At 45.2% G+C, this 22,607-nt stretch overlaps 1 protein-coding gene across 3 annotated transcripts in view; it reads right to left on the minus strand.

The window, feature by feature from the left end:
* Positions 1-2,280: 2,280 nt before the first annotated feature.
* LOC142579092 (kelch-like protein 10) overlaps positions 2,281-22,607 on the minus strand; it is a 34,854-nt gene continuing 14,527 nt past the window's right edge. For 2 of the 3 annotated variants that reach the window (XM_075688958.1, XM_075688956.1), the window contains 8 exons: positions 19,757-20,082; positions 17,711-17,906; positions 15,825-16,024; positions 13,922-14,032; positions 10,585-10,776; positions 9,346-9,468; positions 8,699-8,842; positions 2,281-3,940 (listed from right to left, as the gene is read on the minus strand). In XM_075688958.1, coding sequence (XP_075545073.1) covers positions 3,903-3,940; positions 8,699-8,842; positions 9,346-9,468; positions 10,585-10,776; positions 13,922-14,032; positions 15,825-16,024; positions 17,711-17,906; positions 19,757-20,082 — 1,330 coding nt within the window. In that variant the 3' untranslated portion in view covers positions 2,281-3,902. The remainder of the gene's footprint in view (positions 3,941-8,698; positions 8,843-9,345; positions 9,469-10,584; positions 10,777-13,921; positions 14,033-15,824; positions 16,025-17,710; positions 17,907-19,756; positions 20,083-22,607) is intronic. The other variant, XM_075688957.1, reaches the window with a different exon arrangement.

Here is a 22,607-nt window from a genome sequence, read left to right on the forward strand (position 1 = left end):
CTAATGCCTCGTTGCTTGATCTGTTTGAGGATGGCTGCTGCTCTGGCCTTGCGTCTGCCCTCGTTATGGACGGGATGGACGTTTCGGGGCACAGGGGCCACTTCGAGCTTGTCTCGAATGCACCTGGGGATCGGGGTACTGACCATCGGGAATCCCGCAGGTTGGTAACCCAGCTCTTCGAGGATGTGTCTACCTGCCGCTGTGGTGCTCAAGCGAGTGAGTTGCGCGCGTTCTTGGGCTTCGGCAATATCCTCGGCAGTACGAGATTAACAGGCTAGAAAAAATTCAGAAAGAAAGGCTGTAAGATTTATGTCACCGTTGTTGTCATGGCTTTTCGCCCTATTTTGCACGTCGTTACTTGACCTTAACTGAAATTTATGCACGTCGTCGCATAGCATCATTACATTTCTTGCACATCATCGTCAGTTCTTCCATTAGACTGTCAAAAGGAATGTACAAACCTCGCGCCAAAGTCATCGACGCGATGACAAAATACCTGAAGTATGTTTACTTACGCGCAGGAGCAAGGTAGCCATCAATGCAAAAAAAAGCCCGATTACATCTCAACATTCGGCCCGGTCCTCGTACATCAGTCTGATGTATGACCGGTGTTCAAGGAAGATTCCTCGTTAGGTGTGCCTAATGGTCAGTGTTTAATATAAACAAAAGGCTGTGGGTTTCTGCAGAACTATAGCATCAAGCTCTTGCCTTTACTTCGAATTGTAGGCAAATACAACTTCGCCCTGCCATCTGCTAGCCGCCAGGTTAGTTGAGATGGTAGAGCGGCTTCCCGGAAAGGAGGTGGTCGCGAGCTCGAATCCCGGATAAAGGCCAATTTTTCTTTAACTACGAAGCTTTCCTTTCGAGGAACCCGAATTGGTTTCCTTTGAAGCACTTGCTACGATTAGGTGGATGTCTCATTCTCCCTTAATTAATATGCGCAAATAAATAAATCCGGTACATACTTTTTCTACGAACACACACACACACACACACACACACACACACACACACACACACACACACACACACACACACACACACACACACACACACACACACACACATATATATATATATATATATATATATATATATATATATATATTTAGTAAAGCAATGAAGGGGGCTAGTTGGTGAACGTTCATGGTTCATGGGAACGTCCGTCCACGTCCTGTCCTTCCTTAATATCGTGTTTGTAAAACTGAGCGCAATATAACCATGGATATATATATATATATATATATATCCATGGTTATATTGCTTGTTGATTGTTTATATATATATTGATTTATATATATGTATATTGATATATATGATAATATATATATATATATATATATATATATATATATATATATATATATATATATATATATATATGATAAGAAGAATAGCGCACTTCCTTTTCGGGGTACACACTATTGACACACAGGGGCTAGAGAGGTCTATTTACGTATGTGATAATACTTAGTTGCGCAAGCACCTCATATCACCATTATTTCTTGGAAAATAATCATACATCGCCTTATTCATCGCGACAGTGCTGCGTCGACGTCTCGCACTGTGCATCCCCCAGATTAGACGTTTGCATGTCGGCCTAAGATTGTAAACGGTGTAGCGCACTTGCACGAAGTTACATGTTGCATTACACTGGAAATTGTGACCTGTGCGGTGCATGCACGAAAACATTGCATGAAATTACGCTCCACATAGATTGGAACAAGAAAATTAAATAGTGAGCTTTTACGTGCCAAAACTGTGATAAGATTATGAACGACGCCTTAGTGGAAGACTATATATACATTTTGACCAGCTGAGGTTCTTTAGCGTGCACCTAAGCATAGCGCAAGTGGAGCGCAAAAAGCAGAGACAGGCGCTTTTTGCGCAACCACCTGTTCCTGTTTTTTTTTTTTGGCTTATGTCGTGCCAACAAGGCCCAGTTTTTTACCCTTGTTAACCTAAATATAAGTACACAAACGCTTTCGCATTTCGCCCCCATCGAAATCTGCCCCATTCTTGGTCAATCCTTTCTATATTAGTAGTCGCCAATGACGTTAAGGTCATTATCATCACCATCGCCATTATGTGGCTGTCGCGGCCAGGATTAACCCGTGACCTCGAGATCACCAGCGCAAACAATCAAGTGTACAATATGCATATTTTTATAACCGCCTGTGATCAGCTGTATAGCCTATGCGATGTGTGCTGTGCGACTTGTGTTATGGTGTATTGAAGCCTAGTTGAAGAGTTCTTTGTAGGGGCAACTTTTGCGAAGGAAGCACGATAGCTGTAAGAAATGCAACAAAATGGCTGAAGTACGTTTACTTTACGCGCAAGAGTAAGGTAGCAATAAACGCAGATCAAAGCATGATTACATGTATACATTCGGCCAGGTCCTCGTACATCAGTACGATGTATGACCGGTGTTCAAGGAAGATACCTCGTTAGGTCTGCTCAACGGTCAGCGTTAATATAAACAAAAGGCTTCTAGCCTAAGGTTCGAGAACAGTATACACACGGTCGCAGCGGTTAGGCACTCTGAGACTTCGTTCATGTCGATCGTCCGACGAAGCTGCTACCACACCGTTGGCCAGGCGAGTTCACGATACGGTCACAATGTCATTGTTATCCAGGCCTCCAAAACAAGTTACATGAACTGGCTAAACGAAGGACGTCTTAACGCAGGTATACACGTCACCGTCATTTTGTTGATACCTCGTCGTCGAACGTCTTGAGACGCGTTGTCGATGGTGCACAGACTCGTGTCGTCAGCACTCTTGCCGTTTTATGCCACTGCTTGACTGGCGGCTTCCTAGGAGCCTCCATCGCTTTAGAAGTCGTCCCGGCGCTGGTTCACCATTGCATTTCATAGTGGTGCGGGAGGCTGCGCCATGGTAAGGGATCTCGACCTTCCGGGCGATACATCTTCAGAAGTTCATAAGCGGCGCTCACAAAGGCTTAGACAATCTCGCTAATCACTGTCCTTATTACTCGCCTTATGGCCTGTCCATCAGGAACAGAAATCGGTACAACTGTGCACACTGTGGCTGCCGCGGACCTGCTGTCGATTCTCCAATGGGCTTGCCGAGGCGTTGACGTCGCTCAGAAGCTGCCAGCTGCTGCTGATTAACTGTCTGTCATCACGACGCCATCTTTGTTTAGAAGATCATCGTTCTGTAGACCATCTCTGTTCCGCTCTCGTAGCTGGAGAGAATACGCGCAGAAAAATAAGGATTGCAGCTGGTTGGTCATCCGGCTGCGTGCAGCTGCAGTACTTCAGCTTGCCATGAGTTTAGTCGTCCTTGCTCTTCTGGCTACGGAGATGGCTCGTCTGTGACAAGTCCCTGAAGAACGTAAATCTGTACACCTGTCAACCTAAAGCCTACTAAAGCGTCCAAGATGTCCCCCCTTCCTACAAAACAATAAAAAGAAAAGGTCTTTAGGATGAAGTCAGGACTTGTTTCACTATACTGAGTAATGGTTCACGAATGCAAGAAAGCTGCTCCACGTGGACATTCGTGACACGTCCAGATTACTCAGACGTACAAACTTCTATCACCAACTGGGAGCCACGTCGCTCGAGGATTCCTTCTTCCAGGTGAACTTGTCTTAGTTTCGTTCGCAGGCAACAGGCTGGGTTCTTCCGCGTCTCAGCATACTTGCGGGTACTGTCGCATATGATTCGAGTCGAAGAGTGGTACGCATACTAAAAAATAACAACTGCTCTTCTAGGAAATGGAAGCAAAGTGCTAACGTCGATGCCTACTAGCGGCACATTGTCCTGCTTTAAAATTTTAGTCACAGATCCGTTAAGTAATTTATATATAGCAGCTATTTTGATTAAACACTTGTATAGTCGTGCTGCGGTGTGTTAGATGTGGTAGCTTCGCCTTGACTTCTCAGGCAACCTGTGGTTTCACAGGTGGCAGCAGAGCTCCTACGGGAAAAAAGAGAAAACGACGGAGAGCGACATGTTAAACCTGTGGGAAACACGGGGAAGGCGGGAGACGGAAATTCAAGACCATGAGCGCAACGAGAACAAGGTGAAAGCGAGAGCCAACGTTTCTACGAGTGGACTTCTCTTCTTCAAGGCGACATATGCTGTCCTCGCCACAGTATATATAGGCGGGGTTTTTCTAAAGGGGAGAGGGGGTAAGGCGGGTGGGTGCGGCAACGAGCGAAAAAGGTGTGTTAACGGCGAGGGTGTAGAAATGGGAATAAAGGAGCGTTGCGCACAAGGCCGGTGAAACGGCCGTCTGTCAATCACATGTGAACAGCCGTGTGTCAGCTGGCGTTTCAACATCGTGCACAGCACCCCCCCCCCCCCCCCCCTATTACCTGGTTCTTGTGGTCGTAAGCTACCGTGTCTCCGAAAGAGATATTACAAGGAGCGTCAGAAACCGGTGCTCGTGAACAAAAATATAAAAGAAAATACTGTAGTAGAATAAATAAATAAATAAAAAGGGGGGGGGGCACGGAGAGAAAGAAAAAAAAATACTAAGCAACGAAACTATGTGTTGTTGCCTATAGCTTGAAATTTAGCATAGTGAATAGATTGTAATGCTCTCTTTGAAATGTTGATGCCTATTGGTTGCAATGTCTTGAACTTATGGATAAGGTATGATTCTCCGTATTTTTTTTGCTCCTTCAGAATGGAAATTCGACTGCAAGATGTGGAGTTTGGAGTTCATCAAAGTTATGACTTGGTTGGTTGAAATGCTCGGCGACGGCTTTGGGAAGCTTTTCAGCTGTTTCCCCGCGATGTCCGTTTAATCTGACGTTCATTGATTGTCCCTTTAAATAATCACGGGGTTTTACGTGCGAAAACCACTTTCTGATTATGAGGCACGCCGTAGTGGAGGACTCCGGAAATTTTGACCACCTGGGGTTCTTTTTCGTGCACCTAAATCTAAGTACACGGGTGTTTTCGCATTTCGCCCCCATCGAAATGCGGCCGCCGTGGCCGGGATTCGATCACGCAACCTCGTGCTCAGCAGCCTAACACCATAGCCACTGCGCAACCATGGCGCGTGATTGTCCCTTTTCACCGATACATTGTTTCTTACAGAAAGAACATTTAAGCGTCTAAATCACATCGGAACTTGTATAAGTAAAGCTAGTTTTGACTTCGTGTGTACAATTTTTGCGGTGCTTTTAATTTTAATGTCACTTTAAAAGTGCCTGCAGGTTTTGCACCTGAGGCGTCAACATACTTTTATTACGTGGGAATGATGTTTACTGAATTTTGAGTGCACTAACATGTCTTTAAAGTTTCTGTTGCGGCGATAGGTAACCCTTGGTACATCCGGAAACGTTTTTCTCAGATGCTTGTTACTTGATGATATTATGTGGTATTTTCGTAGGGTGTTGTTTATGTGTGGGAGTGCATTTGAATATTTTGTTAGGATAGCGGTCCGCCCGATTCTGGTGTAGGCTGTTTCTTAGATAATTCTGACTGTCTTTCCAATCTTGACGCAACATCATAAGCTCTATCGAGAGCAACTTGTGGATTGTTTCTTTCTGCTAGCGTTGTTTTAAGGTAATTGAGGTGGTGGATATGATCATCATCTTTGCTGCAGATTCTTCTTATTCGTTTCAATTGTCCGACAAAAATTCCTTACTTGCAGTGTCGCGGGTGGTGACTGTTGTAGTCATCAATAGTCATATTGCTGGCTATCCGAAGGCATCCGGTAAAATCTCTCAGTTTTTCGTTTTCAGTTATCCGTTTTCTATGTAGACCGTGGTGTCGAGGAACTTGATGTGACTAGGACAATGATGAGCAGTTAATTTAATACTCGGGTTAAAACGATTGAAATGGCTAATTAAGTCGGTTAACGCACTTGTGCCATGTTGCCGTATTATAAATATGTCGCCATTGTAACGAAGTGTGGGGTTTTTCAAGTGTAGGATTTCAACAGGTCTGCTTCAAGCTATCCCATGAAAGTGTTCACATACGGGGGAGCGAATGATGCTTCCATGCTAGCGCCGAAAATTTGCACGTAGTGAATAGAATCGAATTCGATACACTTGCGCGTGAAAACTACCCTCAGGAGCGACAGGTAAACTTCAGGAGCGTGCGCTTGGGGATTGGTTGCGAGGGATTTCGAAACGGCTTCAATTCATTCACTCATGGGTATGTTAGTGTAAAGGGCAGAAACATCGAAAGTGACTAGAGGAGCCCGGTCGGAAAGGGTTTGGTTGGCGTTGATGCCATTGATAATTCGAAGGAAGTGCGGGGTGTCAGGAACAAAAGAAGGTGGTGGGGACGTTTGACAGGTGGCGATTTAAGAATTTAGATAGTGACTCGGTAGGAGTGCTGTTATTACACACAATAGGCCGACCTGGGATTTATGCTGTGAATATTTCTTCGACGGGAACTTTATGTATTTTAGGAAGAAGATAAAAGCGGTCTCCTTCTTTATTCATGGGTATCAGAAAGCGATATCCAGATTTCGCGATTAGTTCCTTGGAAAGGAGCTCCGCTATTGTGTTTTCACAGTATTGCTGTAGCCTGAACTTGGGTTATAGTCGAGCTTTCTGTAATGGGTGTGGTTGCTCAGTTGTTTGGAGGCTTCATTCTTGTACTTTTCTATAGGCCAGATTACGATGTTGCCGCCTTTGTTTGTTGGTATTATTGCAATATCATTTCTTTCCGCGAATTCTTTAAGGATCTGGTGCTGAGCGGGGAAGAAGTTGTTGCATTGCCGTCAATGCCGCGTTGACTGTAGAATTTCCTTTGAGATCAGGTTTGTGTATGAATCCAGGTCTGGGCACTGTCTGGGCGAGGAAAGCATATGTCGCCATAAGTCCAGTTGTCGAAAATTTGGCTCCCACGTTCACCTTGTTCTCGTTTTGCTCATCATGTTAAATCAGTGTCATTTCGAGGCAGCTACAAAACAAGTTCAATGGGCTTTGTACCGCATTACCTCGTGAAGCTAATCTCAGTTCAAGCCACCAACGAGAAATATTTGTGGTTATTGGTTCCACCCTAAGACAATTCCTCAACCGGTATGTCTAGAGTATGTCTGATTGTGCCCGCTTAGGACACTGACAATTTCTCGGAGCCCCGAAATGCAACAGCATTACGCGCCGCAGTTTCATAGACTTCCTAAATAACTGCTGCTTTCTGGAAATAGGAAGCAAGCGACAGTAACGATACCCGAGAATATCCCTTTGTTTTCCGTTCGCTTGGTGCTAATAACAATGCTGTCTTTGAATGCAATTGAAGTACAAGCATATAATTGCGTTTACTTCACGATGTTGTCTTCTCTACGCTCGCTCACTGCGGTGAGTGTACCGTGCGCTTTGGTTCAGAATATTGTCACAAGATGTTGACGCCATGGCGATGCTCCTCGAGGAGAAGTCTTTCGGTGTTTTGCTGTAACATCTTTGTTAGCAGATGTCTTCACTTCACGTTGAAACGATTCATTAATATTACGCTTTACAACATTCTCCGTACTATTTTCGCTTAAGCTTGGCTCTAAGGTCGTAGAGCTCAACTACAGACCACGATTCTATTATCTAAGGGAGCGCGAATATTCAAAATATCAAAAACAACAAGAATAGTCTGCTCTCTTGAGTGTTCATACAAAAATTCTATATTCGATGCATTCGGATATTCGTTATTCGTCATTATGGAAATTATGGAATAATGATGGCAATGGTAGTCACCTTAACTCTGCAATACCCCTTCAAATGCTCTTTATCAATCAATCTGATTCGGAAATACTTAGTCATTTCCGCAAGTCCTGTTCCTTGATTGATTGCTTTTCATTTTGAGTCACCGATGAGAATAATCTGAACAACTGCACTGGTTTCTGCATGCTCAGCAGACAATCGCCCTATAGTTCTCTCTCTCTTTGCAAAAATATGCTGCGGTAACACTACCCATATTGTGCAAATTTTGCATAATGCTGTTTCAGTATATATAATGCACATATATATGGCAGTGTAATTGTCCGGGACTAGAGGGTGTTGTACACTTGATAGTGCAAGCTAATAGGGAAGAAAATGCCCACTGAAATGCACATGCGTTGGCCTCCAAGGTATACATCACGTGGATGAAATTATGCACATCCTTAACTAATGTCACCGACATGCTTGCACTACTTAAAGGTAACGTTTTTTTTATTAACAAGGAAATGCTTGGCACTCGATTCGATTTTTGGAGGAAGTTTTGCTTTCTTCTAAGTATTCGTATTTGATTTGAAATTTGGTGCCACATGCTCCCAAGGTTTCCGCGACCGTTATTTTGTCAAATGAATTTAGACACGTTTAACTATCCTACAGGGAACTAGAAAAAGGTTCTAGTAAAACAATCGTGCACTGCGAAAAGCTCTCCAGTTGATATCTCCCGGGCGCGGTGCCCGTTAATTGCATCAAGGGTACGCCTTTTGTCCGTCTTCATCGCCCCGTACCGGTGGTTGGGTAAACGTTCGATATTAGTCGGTGTATAGAGAGGCCGGATAATCTAGTTTTGCGCGGCCAGACCAAACTATCTGCATCAAACAAGAATGTACACTGTCGGATAGCGGTTGGTAAGGGCCACCCCTCAGTGTTTTGTCAACATCAGTTTACGTTGCTCTGTGTCTCCCCTGGGAAGGGGCCTTATGGAAAAAAGAGCACCGAGCCCTGCAGGCAAGCGACGTACTACGCCGCCGGCGGGTCGCTTTCCTTCCGGTTTCATTGCACTCACCTCGGGCAGAAAACTTCCGGGCTGCCTCGACGCCGGTGATGACGCAGGCAGACAGCGCGCTGACGGGCCCATTAAGTGGCTTGGCCCTCCGCCAGCACTTGTGTCCCGGCGTGTAGCACTCCACGTCCGATACCAGTGCCGTCCCTACGTTTCACAGCGGCGAGGAAAGGTTGACCCCACGACAACAGATCACTCGCGAGGGACGATCGAGTTTTTTTTAAATGAGCGCCATATAGCAACCAGTTTGTCCTGTCCTATGTTTTAGTATTTCGCAGTCCCTGGCTAGCGCGAGTGCTGAGGGAGCAGCGCGGAGCTTGAATGGTACTGTGGTAAGGTCATGACTTCACGGGCATCACGTGACAAATCGACGCGCAGGCCTCTCGTGGGCAGATATTCGGTGCACGTTTAGTGAACAGCAGGTTATAAATATTAGTCTGGAGCCCTCTGCTCGGCATTCTATAAAGAGCGTGTTGGCTTCTGTACTCAATCAATCAATCAATCAATCAATCAATCAATCAATCAATCAATCAATCAATCAATCAATCAATCAATCAATCAATCAATCAATCAATCAATAAATAAATAAATCAATCAATCAATCAATCAATCAATCAATCAATCAATCAATCAACTGTATAATTCGTTACCATTGTAGCCGCCAATGACGTAGATTGTGTCTCCAAGCTGCGCCACGGCAAATGTGCTGCGGGCGCATATCAGGGGAGGCAGCTTGTGCCAGCTCAATGGAAGGTGGGCATCACTGCGGAGCACTGCGCAAGAATACACGCGACGCGAGGGCCCACAGTGAGTGCACCTTGTATCAGATAAACTGCACTTATTCCCAGGGTTATCGTCTCTTGCACGGCACAAGAATGAATGAGAGTGTACGTAATATGGAATTTCGGAAATACGAGGGACACCAGGCAGAGCTTCCCGCCCATTCGCAGTGCCACTGACAATCTTTCTTGGGAATAAGCTCAGCCACTCGCGTCAACTATATGTAAGTGTCTAAGTTATACTGAACTTAATCTGGGATTAGACTGCACACATTACAATGTAGACATTCGTCTAACTTAAGACCCCCCGATCTTGACTGGATTCGTTGTGTTGCACTAGACACTTACCGTTGTGGTTCAGCGCCCACGCACGCTAATAAAATTACTGGTGCAACAGTGCAGTCACGATCTCGATGGGTCCGTACATTTGTTATCGGTGCTTCCTAGGCAATGGGCGCCGATTTTCACGCTAGTACTTTGTATTCGTTACTAAATACGTAAACGTTCGATAACTCCTTTGAGATCGTGCAACGTTGGACCACATCGAAAGAATGCGCCCAACCAGATTAGCACGCAGTGTCTTGACGGGGGTATACATGTGACAGAACTGGTAACATTAAGGGAAAAGAAGCTCGGCGACTTGGTATCCGATACTGGTTCTGCTACCGGTTTATGCTGTATTATAGTGACAAGGGCATGCACTGTTGGGGCACTGGAGAATCTTGAAGCGCGGTTGCACTAGGCCATTTTATTGTGCGCTTTGAGCCAACACCTATAGATAACTTCTACGTCTACATTCATCGCATAACGCCACGACATCCCGTCTTGTTTTATGGAAGCACAGCGCAAGACGGAATGAGCGAATGGCAAACACGCACGAAGAGCGTTGCATGTGTGCCGCTCTTGTCCCTTCTTCGTTGTTCTTTTAAAAAAATAAGGTTGCCTTGCCAAAGTAGCTCGAATCCAGAAACGCCGTCATTAGTATACACTTTGCTCACATCCGTATAGAAAGTGCCACAACCTTCGTATGACGTACAGGCATGATACTCTACATAATACTTGACTAGCATGTGGGAAATACGGTTAAGCTTAGTCGTAACGGGTGCCCACCTGTGTACAGCCGGCGGCGACCGTCGAAGCCGCCGATGACGTACAGCCGACCGCCGTGCTCTATCATGCGGTGGCTACAGCGTGGGTAGGGCAGCGGTCGCACCAGCGACCACGAGTCCAGGGAAGGCGTGTACTCCTCCACGCTCTCGAGCACGTGGCGGCCGTTGAAGCCGCCGCTGATGTACAGCCTGCCTGCGCGCACCGCGCACACGCATAGTTAAGCGGAAGCTCAGGCCCAACTTCGATGCGAGCTATTCAAATACACGTAATAAGGCAGAAGCGCTTTTCTGGGATAACCCCTGGACCAATTTTAATGAAGTTTGTTGCATTTGAAAGAGAAAGTTAAATTATAATCTCTCTTCGAAGCGGAATTCCGATTGAGAGCATGAATTCGTTCAAAAGATTTTCAAAAAAAATCGAAAGTATGAAAACCATATAGAAGCACGAAGTTTACAAGTTAATAGCTATGCATGAAGAAGAGATATCGTGGCTCTGTAGACGACATCCATTAGATCATTCAAAACCGACAAATTCGATACGTCAATGTATATCTTACGTGAAATTGTTACGTTGTGTACAAGGGTTCTGCAAAAGCTATATGTTCATATTACTAAATTTTTTGAGAGTCATCTTCTACATATCAATTTTGTCCGCTTTAGATGTACTATTAGATGCAATTCACAGAATTGTGATATCATTTTTCATGGATGAGTTAGGGACATGTAAACCTGCCAGTTGCGTTTTCTGAAAATTTTAAATGTTTGCGAATTTTTAATAAAAGATCTACCGTCTAAATAAAAAATTTGAAACACCAACTGTCACTAGATTTTAAATTTTCCTTTTAAGTGCAACAAATCTCGCCAAATTTCGTGCAGTGGTTGCCGAGAAAAAACCGAATTCTCCTTCTACATGTATTGAGATAGGAGCACCCGAGCTAAAGCTTCCTCTTAACGTCCGTTTATTGGAGTACGGTGGCGTTCTTGCCACGGCGCCGCAGTCGTATTTGTGTAGCGCTGGATTAAAGGTGGGGCTGCCCCGGACCTTAGGCTTATCATATGTGGCGCGACTTTCACATGGCTGCACAACGAGTTCCGTCGCCTCGCCGCATCTGCGACCGCGCACCCGCAACCACCGCGATCCGCCAAATCGGCCGCGACGGAGTAGCGATCGGCTGGATTGTGGACGGGGCGACAACAAGTTACGCCGAGATAGGCGGTTTCGCCCACGCATATTTTACAGCGTGCTAAAGTACTGGTATCTCCGCAGGTGCTGATCATGCGATCCTAAATGTTCAATGCGTCTTTAAGACCAAACATCATAATATATATTAAATATTTCATTTATGTAAGGAAATGTAGATATTCGACTGGTTCTCATATTTCTATTCATAGATACAGGTATGAATATTCTGAGAACGGGGGGTAAGTTAGGGCGTCGCTCTGAACGAAATCGTGCGGTCAGCGAAGCATGTGACAGTTTTTAATGAAAACTGCTCGGCGACGCGTGCGGCCACATCGCTTTTAATGCGAATAGAATTGTTTGCCTACTTCAGCCATTCTGAGCCTATCTGTCCGTCCCTGTCCATCCGTCCGTCCATCTGTCCGTGCCATAGCAAAGTGGTACGATATCGGAACATGTGGCATATATAGCCGAAGCAACGAATGTCCCGGAATTACCGCTACACATGTTAAATAAACATCATACAGGAATATGGTCAGTCGCTACATTGTTAGAACGGTATTCGCATTACCGTCGACATTCATTGTGAGATGAGTAATGTCACATTTTTCATTTCGCTTCACTCGCCTCATGTGGAACAGCGTTTGCATTAACAAAAATTAATGACTCAATCAGAGGTACGCCTTATATAAACCGAACCTGTTTCATGCCATGCTTCTAGCCCTTACAAAATGACTTTAGAATGTCTATAGAAAGTCTATAGACTTTTTATAGACGACCTTGCCTTTCTATAGATTTGGACTTTTGTTGATACGAAGTCTATAGACTGTCTGTAGACGAAAGTCGATACAGTTTCTATTTCTTTTTGTCTATTCGCAGTCGATACACGGTCTATAGAAAAAAAGTCGATATGGTGTTTGTTTCTTTTTTGTCTACTTCCCCACAACAGACACCTATAGACGAAAGTCGATACAGTCTATTTATTTTTGTCTCTTGTTTGTCTGTAGACTTTCTATAGACGAAAGTCGATAAAATTTCTATTAATTTTTGTCTATTTGCAGTCTATAGACGGTCTATAGAAAAAAGTCAATAAGGTGTTTGTTTCTTTTTTGTCTACTTCCTCTCTATAGACCGCCTATAGACGAAAGTCGATACAGTCTCAATTTTTCTCTATTATTTGTCTATAGACTTTCTAAAGACGAAACTCTTTAGGATTTTTATTTCTTTTTGTCTATTCGCAGTCTATAGACGGTCTACAGAAAAAAAAACTCGTTAAGTATTTGTTTCTTTTTTGTCTACTTCCCCTCTATAGATTACCTATAGTCGAAAATCGGTACAGTCTGTATTTATTTTTGTTTAATATTTGTCTTTAGACTTTCTATAGACGAAAGTCGATAAGATTTCTATTTCTTGTCTATTCGCAGTCTATAGACGGTCTATAGAAAAAAGTCGATATGGTGTTTGTTTCTTTTTTGTCTGCTTCCCCACAACAGACACCTATAGACGAAAGTCGATACAGCGTCTATTTATCTTGGTCTGTTGTTTGTCTATAGAGTTTCTATAGAAGAAAGTCGATAATATTTCTATTTATTCGTCTATTTGCAGTCTATGGACGGTCTATAGAAAAAAGTCGATAAGGTGTTTCTTTTTTGTCTACTTCCCCTTCTGTAGACTACCTATAGACAAAAGTCGATAGTCTCTATTTATTGTTGTTCATTCTTTGAGTTTAGACTGTCTATAGACGAGAGTCGATAAGGTGTATATTTCTTCTTGTCTATTCCCACTCTACGCAGTTCTTCACACACACACACACACACACACACACACACACACACACACACACACACACACACACACACACACACACACACACATATATATATATATATATATATATATATATATATATATATATATATATATATATATATATATATATATATATATATATATAAGCACAACATTCACGCCACCTGTCGAGTTACGTCGATGCAAACTGATCAAGCGACCTGATTGTATACAAGCGCACGGCGTGCCGGACAAAATAATAGTGCGAGGCCCACAGAGTCACGTGAGCTTGTAGGCAGTTTTCTCATTCACGCACATCTTGTTTACTCGTCACTATGGTCGATGATGAGATAAAAGAGGAAGCGCTTACCTTTGAAGGCGCAGGCCGAGCCGTCGCTGCGCCTTCTCATCATGCGGGCCACTATGATCCACTGGTTGGTGCGAAGGCTATATCGCTCCACGGTGGACGTACGCTCCACGCCTGTGCCAGAAAATGGGAAATGAAGCGAGAGTCGTGAAGTGAAACGCTTCTTCAGTGGCTTCTGTTCAGACAGGTAAGGTTGCTGCGGAGACTTTGTAGAATGTATTGTTAATTTGTATCATCTCTTGCGTACTCCACTCGCTCTCTCTACCCAGTTCCGAATTTCACTATGTGATCTAGAAGCTGTACTATCGTAACCAATGTACAGTAGGCATTTTGTCCATCATTGGCTGAACAAAATTGCGTGGAAAACTATAGTGCGGTATTAAATGCGATAAGCTATGTCTGCGTACGCATTTCCGAGTCTGGTTAGCTATATAAAAAAAAAAACACGGCCCTGATTACGTTTGTTCGGCCACTGCTATACAACTCTGTGCAGAATTATGCCAATAATGGTGGGTGCCAATAATTCGGTGGGTGGGTGGATGGGTGTTTCAAAACACTCACCCCAAACTGCAATTTCAGCGCGCTGCCTAGTCCTTTGCCGGCATTGACGACTACGTTTGCCTTTCCTTCGCACCTACTCGGTTACTCTGATGCCACATTTCACCCGCTTCCCTCAACTCCGCTTCATCCTCGTAGTCTTCACTATAGTGTCCCCGACGCCAGCCTGATAATCAACACTGCCCTTTAAAGGGGCACGAACGAGAAAAGTATCTTGAGCTGTATTTTTGTTTACCCTTCTAAACTACATTTACTATGCTGTATTGTAAACGAACGACATAATGAACTTGGCAAAGTTCAGTGGCTACTATTGAGCCACAGCTGCCCTAAATACAAAACAAACAAACAAACAAACAAACGAACAAACAAACAAACAAACAAACAAACAAACAAACAAAATGCGTGATGTGTCACTGACTTACTGGCGCTGCTTTTTTGGCGTGAGATTCGATATGAATACGACCACCTTCGTTTTCTTATCTTTATTACGCAGTTTCTATCACGCAGCAAGTTGTCTATTCGGGCACATACCCTGTGGCTGGTGCCGCATGCCTACTCGGCAAGACAGCATCCGCAAAGTGGGGAGACGAGGAAAAGAACTTCACTTGGGAGCCATATTACGTGCCAACTTTTGCTTCAGGAAAAACAACAAAATTCCCAGAATGTTCTCTTGAACGATTTATTTTGAGCGACTTTCATTATTGCAACGTCAGCAGTTCATTTGTTATATTCTGCTGTCGTTTACTATGATTATTTTTCTCATGTTTTTGAGTTACAAATATAGTCAAGGTGAGAGAAACACTCTATATGATGTGGCAATATTTCATGGAACAGAAGTCAAGCGTCCTTTTCAAGCGTCCCGGCATCAGTAATAACGCGTCGCCTCCAGGCGACGCGTTATTACTGATGCCGGGTGCAAGACAAGTCGCGAAGGCGCCAGCAAAAGTGCGTTTTTGTTGAGCCGCGGCCACGTGGGAGAAGTCGCAAGATCGAGGCTTCATCTAACGCTTTATCGCAATCGCTAGTACTAAGTTAAAGCTCCGAACACGACTCACTAGAGTTTCCCATGTCTAATTGTTCCTTTGACGTCAAGAAACGACCAAATACACTACGATTTCGGCCTTGAGAAAGCAGCCGGCGCCTCTGCAGCTGTCATTTTTTAAGACAGCGGGGAAGCCGGACTTGCGCTTCGTTTCCGCCGCAGCTTCTCCCTGGAGAAAAATAGTTTTCAGGGAAGCTGTGTGCCACTTAATAGCGCAGCATTCACACCGAACTAATGAAACGAGTGTCGCTCGCTCGTGGCACGGGAAGGGTTAGCAAACTTGCGTGGCCGCAGAGAGTGGCGTACCGGTGTGGCCACCCATGGCGTAGATGTGCTCTCCGAGCACCGCCGACGTCACGTACGCCCGCGGCACGTGCATCGGCGAGTGGTGCTGCCACTCGCCGCGGTCCAGGTCGTAGCTGTCCATGGAGCGCAGGTACGTACGCAGCTTCATGCCGCCAACCACGTAGATGCGCCGCCGAAACACGACCACGCCGTGGTACGCTCTGCACGCGAGTTTCATTCGTATAAGTCGCGAACGCCTCTCCTGCGAGCAGAGCTCGTGTGTGTGTGATACATGGTGCGGCATGAAGACGAGTCGCAATAATGTGCCAGACGAGAGGTGGTTCTATCGCGCGTAGGTGCAAGAATGAGCTCCCACTCTTCGCTGTTGAAATATTCGGCTTTTGAGATGTGACACGGAGTGAAACTGTTTCGGACGTGTTAAGTGCTTCGGAAATATCCACATGGTTTCGCTCACTCGCTCACTCGCATTTATACGCACAGACAAGCTGAAGGGCGTTGCGTTATGAAGATGCGGCTGTGCTGTCGTTGCACTTTGTGCAGGCTAAAAGAAAGAAAAAGAAAGGGAAGGATTGACGAACTCTACTGGGGGAATCTTTCTTGAAAGGCAAGATTTATAGATGTGTTAAAAGTGGTGAGCATCGAGGAACAACAGAACTCTGCCACACTCCATCTGCTGCGTTAAAAGAGCGTGGTAGCAGCTTGACTATATAAACTCATGCACGCTTCCGCTGGCTTGCTTTCTTTGTCAGTGGCACTAATTCTCACGACATTCAGTGAGTGAGTGAGTGAGTGAGTGAGTGAGTGAGTGAGTGAGTGAGTGAGTGAGTGAGTGAGTGAGTGAGTGAGATAGAGCAAGCGAGCGAATGAGCGCCACTTTGTCTTTGTGTGCTTGACCTATATGGAAATAGAACACCAATTATAAAGACGCGTCATATTTGCTTAAGTGGTCTCTCATTAAATCGTGGTCAAGCTGTCGAATAAATGTGCATAAGATTGAGAAGGAGGGCATTTTGTTTGACGTAGCGTTATTGAACGACGGGAGAGTTAACGGGAATTGCTCGGTCTTTAGGCTACCCATCCCTATATCTTTGCTTAAAGTGCCGTCTCATCAGCATTACTTGGGCCTATGCTTGAACATACGTTAACCGCTGTACACATGCTTTGCTGCACAGCTGCATAGAAAACTAGCCCTCGGTAGTTGGGCCTTCTTCCTGAGCAGTATATTGGGACCAGCGTTTTCCCGATAAAGTCCGTTTTCTCCTGTGCTTATGAGTGTAATCGGTAATTCAGAACTACATTACAAACTTGGCATTGCTTTCCACTACACTCGTCGATCTCAGTTTGCGCGTCGGAGTTACGAATAAATTCGGTTTCTTTTTTTGGCAAGCCTGTGGTCAGTGTACGTTTGCTCATGGGTGTGCTTCAGAGATAAACATTAGTTGTTTACACTACCAATGTTTCCTTCCAAGCCTCAGACAGGATTTAGTCGGTGGAGTAAGGGTGCCGTGGATGACGTACGTCAGTGCGACGTCATTATTTCGCACTTTTTCACAGTGGTATTTTTGCGTATTTCTACGATCTCTGCGCTCGAAACGTGCTCAAAAGTGGGCAGGCTATTCTTCGCATACTTGGGAACGCGGCGTAATGGTTTCTCGATAAACGGCTCCAAATAAACAGGCTCCAAAAATTTCTAAGAACTCGGAGACCTGGTTCGGGTAACCTGAAAGTGGCGGCGCCACTTCTGTCCTTGCGTCCATTCCGGCTTAGCGGGAACCCGCTCAAGGCAAGACTGAAACCATCTGCACGGTCACCCACGACGCGCAATCGACCGGTCTGAAGTTTCTGTTGTGTGCATAATCAATTCAACGCCGATTGAATGGACGTGCCTTGCAGCGAAAGACTTGTTCTCGTGCTGAAACCAGCGGTCTACTCGTGGGTCGAACGTCTCGATGGTGGAACGCGGCTGGCCGCTGCTCCATCCTCCGATCAGAAAGATCAGCTCACTCGGCAGCCGTGGCAGCCACCGTTCGGGATTCGTGCGACCGCACTGGTCACAGCGCGCCTTTTTCAGCTCCATGGGCTCTGCAAAGATCGGAGAACGTGATTCATGGTTTTTAAAACGCGCAGAGTGTTTCGATGTTTAATTTTCGTTCGAAATCCTGGCGGCATAATTTTACCGCATTTCTTGCATCTGCAGAATCGAGAACACCTGCAGGACGGATGAAGGAATATAATTTCGGTGAGTTTTTGTCGATGCTACCGAATGTGGACTCCGTACGAGAAGTCTCCGTGGGAACGTCAGATGTGAAAAAGTCAACTGTGTCATGGCTAGAGCCCTTGGAAAGCCCCTGTCCAGCCACTTGAATAATGCGTCCAATGTAAAATGTTGTGAGAAACAGTTACAGAAGTGAAAGCACTGCACGACGACACATTGAAGGCGAGAGCAAAACACTCGGCCGTCCACTTTCCGACTTCTATTGCTAAAGTACGTCACACATATTGAAACGTACTGCAAAGACCGTACCATAGGTGTTTCATGATGTATGCGAGACTTTCCAACTTCTGATTAGTGATCTTATTAGCGCTTTTGCTCTTTATGCATTTTAATTAGAGTGCACATTTGTGCCCACTGCGCTTTCCCAACAAACAGCCACTCCCCTGATTTGCAAGTCGATAATTATGGAGCATGCAAAGAAGCGTCATACTTACCGATCTGGTAGAATGCAGTGTGTGCTATACTGTACTGTATAAATATATGTATCCTGAAGTACCACCAGTGGTGGCAAGGTGTTGGCGTGAATATAACTCCGAGAGGAGAGTTCATTTACCGAGTTGCTTGCAACTCCTTTTGCTGGAGCAACCGCTCATTCTGTATTTTACTCCCGTTCGAATATATCACATTCATCGCTGACAATACCTCACTCTGCGAACAAAAAAGTTGTAATTTTTCTTAGAGAAGAATGTGTATCAAGTCAGTCATTGAAGCGATGATATTATGCATGCGCTGACGTTACTCTAACAGTAATGAGTAATGTCATGAGCTACTTGCTCTTGTCAATACTATGGTAGCGCAGTCAACACAAGTAGCAGCTGGACGCCCCTGCTGATTTTCATCTGGCTTTGCGCGCGCAGCGAGAAAATATTATCGTCAACTTTAAATTTTAATATCATAATACCCTTTTGCAGAGTTATGTAAGCTTTCTGGTCCTCGGGGGGGGGGGGAAGCTCCCCAGCCACGAGAAATGCATTTCCACTGTCGGAGTTTCAGATGTATAAACAAAAGGTGAAAGGGAATACCGCTGTATACATATTGTTGTGCAGTCCTATCTGGAAGAAACAACGGCTGCAACAGAGGAATGGCGCCGGTTAGATCGAGATGCAACCGCACTATTCAAGTATAAACGCGCGCACACACACACACACACACACACACACACACACACACACACACACACACACACACACACACACACACACACACACACACACATATATATATATATATATATATATATATATATATATATATATATATATATATATATATATATATATATATATATATATATATATATATATATATATATATATGGTCACGCATATGGCAGCGAAATCAATATGTATATATTCAGGTGGACCTGTGCAGGTACGAAAGATAAACTCGCATGAAACGTGGCTCCTAAGGCGGATCTTTAACCAACTCTGGTTGCTTTAGCAAATACAAAGAGGCGTAATGTTGAAATCATAGTTGCGCAATTCATGGTACAAATCGGCGAGTTTAGTGAACCTTACCGTGCCCAAGAGTGTGGGCGAGAGAGCTGCCGGTAGCTGCGGAGTCATGCATGGTATATGGACAACTTACACGACTTCTTAACAACGTTCCACCAATGTGGCGCGCAATAAGCAAACACCTTCGGCATATCAAACCTCACCGTAGTTAGGCTCGGTTTCTTCCTGCGCGGCTGCTGCTTGAGCGTCTGGTTGGGCGGCGGCTGCCGCCTCGGCGGCTTGCAGAGCTTGCAGGGCCATGAACACGTTTCCGGCCTCGTTGACGGCAGCGGCGGCAGCCATGGCCGCATTCGGAGCCGCGTTAGCCGGTGGAGTCGGTTCCGGCGGGTTCTCCGGCTCGGTCAGTGCGCGCATCAGCTTGTTGGGCGAGCACATGCAGGGGCCCAGTGTGAGGGCCTGCATGATGGCCTCCTGGAACTCGGCGCTCTCAAACAGCGAAGGCCAGCGATTGCGGAAGTCGTCCAGGGCACTGCGCAGCACCGGGGACGAAGCGATTGCCGCTGTTCGCAAGTTTCCTCGCTCAAGGAGACACCAAAGAGAAACATCAATAGGCTGTGACAACCGGAGAATGCAGTATAGAAGCTTCCCCCACCAAAAATGCAGTGAACTTATTGCCCTTTTATGTCTGAAAGGGAGCAGAGTCATGCCGGAGTGCAGTTTAATGACGTTGCTCTGCGAATATACATGTTAGGCCAACTGGAAAATAGAATCTCGTTGTTTCAGGCTAAAATATTACCTTGGGCGAGCACTGATATAACGATCACCCATAAGATTTGCCCGAGCGATTCAGGTTTTATCCTAGATCCAGTGACACAAGGACATATTTGTGCGGAGAAAATAGTCATTTGAGGCACTCAGCACTACTTTACGTCACGGAAGTAAGGGAACCTAATTGAATGGCACGTCCATGCAGATTGTGTGGGAGTTGGACAACGTACATGCGACCTTTTGTTCTTAAGTTTTCACCGAATATAAATGAGTTTAGACTGAAAGTACTGCAGCGAAAAGCTTTCTTCCATTCTTTCGTGCACTTTAGTGGTGCTCGGTTTGTCGCCAGACGTATAGGGACAGAGGTATCGACGAAAAAAGCAGGCGTTCCTTGGCGAGCGTAGGCTGACTTGAGATACACGCGCTGTCCATCTACATTACCGCCAGGGCGTGTCGGTTAACGGCTTTGTTCTTTATGCGATTATGCAACGAAATGACAAACTACACAAATATCCTCACTGCAACTAACATACGTCGTCACACGCGCACCCGCTCCTTTAAAAGTTCGGCTGTTCGTTGACATTGGAAATTACATTGGCGACAGGCGCCGTCCTGTCGTTTGTGTTCTTCTGTCCTGATCTATCGCGCCTTGCTCTTTACTCATTCTCAGCTTCGCTGGTCATCCTTGTTCCCAGAGTGGAAGGGCACTATCGTTTTGTTTATTTTTTGCATTCCGCTTCTATCGGGATGAGGCAGCCGCTGCCGGGGGCGAACCAGCGACCTCGAGTTCAGCAGCAGCGCAAGACCACAGCCACTGGGCTATCGCGGCGACTAGGCTGCACGTATTATAACCTTACACAAAACTTGTAGCGCTTACTCAGCTCGGGGAAGTTCGCAAAATTGTTTTGCAGACTGGCGAACAGGTAATTACGTGTTGCGCTGTACGAATGAGGTAGCCCTGGATAGGAGGACTACATGATAGTGACAGATGGACATGGGTTAGTGTTGAGCAACTCCTCGCATGGGATGATGGCATAACGGTATATATATGCCTTCTCGCCATAGTAATATTGAGGCCCTACAGAGCTACTTTATTTCTTCGGTCGCGCTGAGGACCCTAAGGAGTAGGGGGGTTACTGAAGATGCGAGGGATACCAGCGCACAGTGGTTCTAGATAAAGCTAGGTGAAGGCACCAAAGTGATCAAGTACTCGAAAACACACGTGGATCTTATGTCAGTACCGAAAGTCAGCTTTGGGTTCTCTGTCTGAAAGGAGCACCAATTTTCGCTTGTCAGGACTCCGCACCTGTCGGCTACGCGCGAGTTTCGGCAGCATGCGCAGTACTAAAACACGCTGCGTGATGTCAAACGAGTTGATTGCTCACGAGAGGCAAGCGAGACGAGGCAGGGTGGGCTTGAGACTGCACGGAAATGGCGCACTATAGCACACGAAACGGCATTTACGTTCCTCGTATATGAACCAATTGACAGCTTTTACCCTGGTGACGTCAGGTGCAGGACCCTGTTGGCCTCACGACCTGCCGTAGATGGGGCCCGAAAATGAGAGAGGAGTAGGCGATTGCCTTTAAAAAATTATGATTATCAGAGGTGGTTTACATTTAAAGGGAGCAGGAAAAACGGTGTTTATAAAGTAACGCTGTATGTAGTATGTTATGCAGAGTACAACCAATCTAGCTACATGGCTTTTAAGCAACATGAAAAGGCATTTTAACAAGTAGCGAGACCAGCAGCCACGGAGCCACTGCGTAATCAAGAAGTGCAGGAGACATACGCGAATATCTTGGGAAATAGATCTGCCAGATGCATCGGAGCTGAACTACCAATACATGTCACCAACAGAAATAACAGTTGAAGGTGTCGCATGCCTTATAAATAACCGCAAACTAACCACGTCCTGTGGTGTTGAGATTAATTCTAAAATTCTGAAAAACACCGTCATAGCATCTAGTAAAGTTCTATCTCTCATCTTCAGGCAATCTTTAGAGACTGGACAGCTGCCTTCAGATTGGAAGATAGCAAATGTCATACCCATATTTAAGCCAGGTAATAAACACGCACCGGAAAACCACCGTCGAATATCATTAACATCTATATGCTGTAAAATGCTAGAACATGTAATTGCATCAAATGTCTACAGTCACCTGGAAGCCAACAATTTTTCCTTTTCTAACCAACACGGATTTAGGAGGAACTTCTCTTGTGAAACGCAATCACTAGAATCAACAACTGATTTGCAGGCTAACATGGAAGAGGATCTCCAAACTG

Source organism: Dermacentor variabilis, chromosome 4 (genome assembly GCF_050947875.1).
Source record: "Dermacentor variabilis isolate Ectoservices chromosome 4, ASM5094787v1, whole genome shotgun sequence".
Lineage (NCBI taxonomy): Eukaryota > Metazoa > Arthropoda > Arachnida > Ixodida > Ixodidae > Dermacentor > Dermacentor variabilis.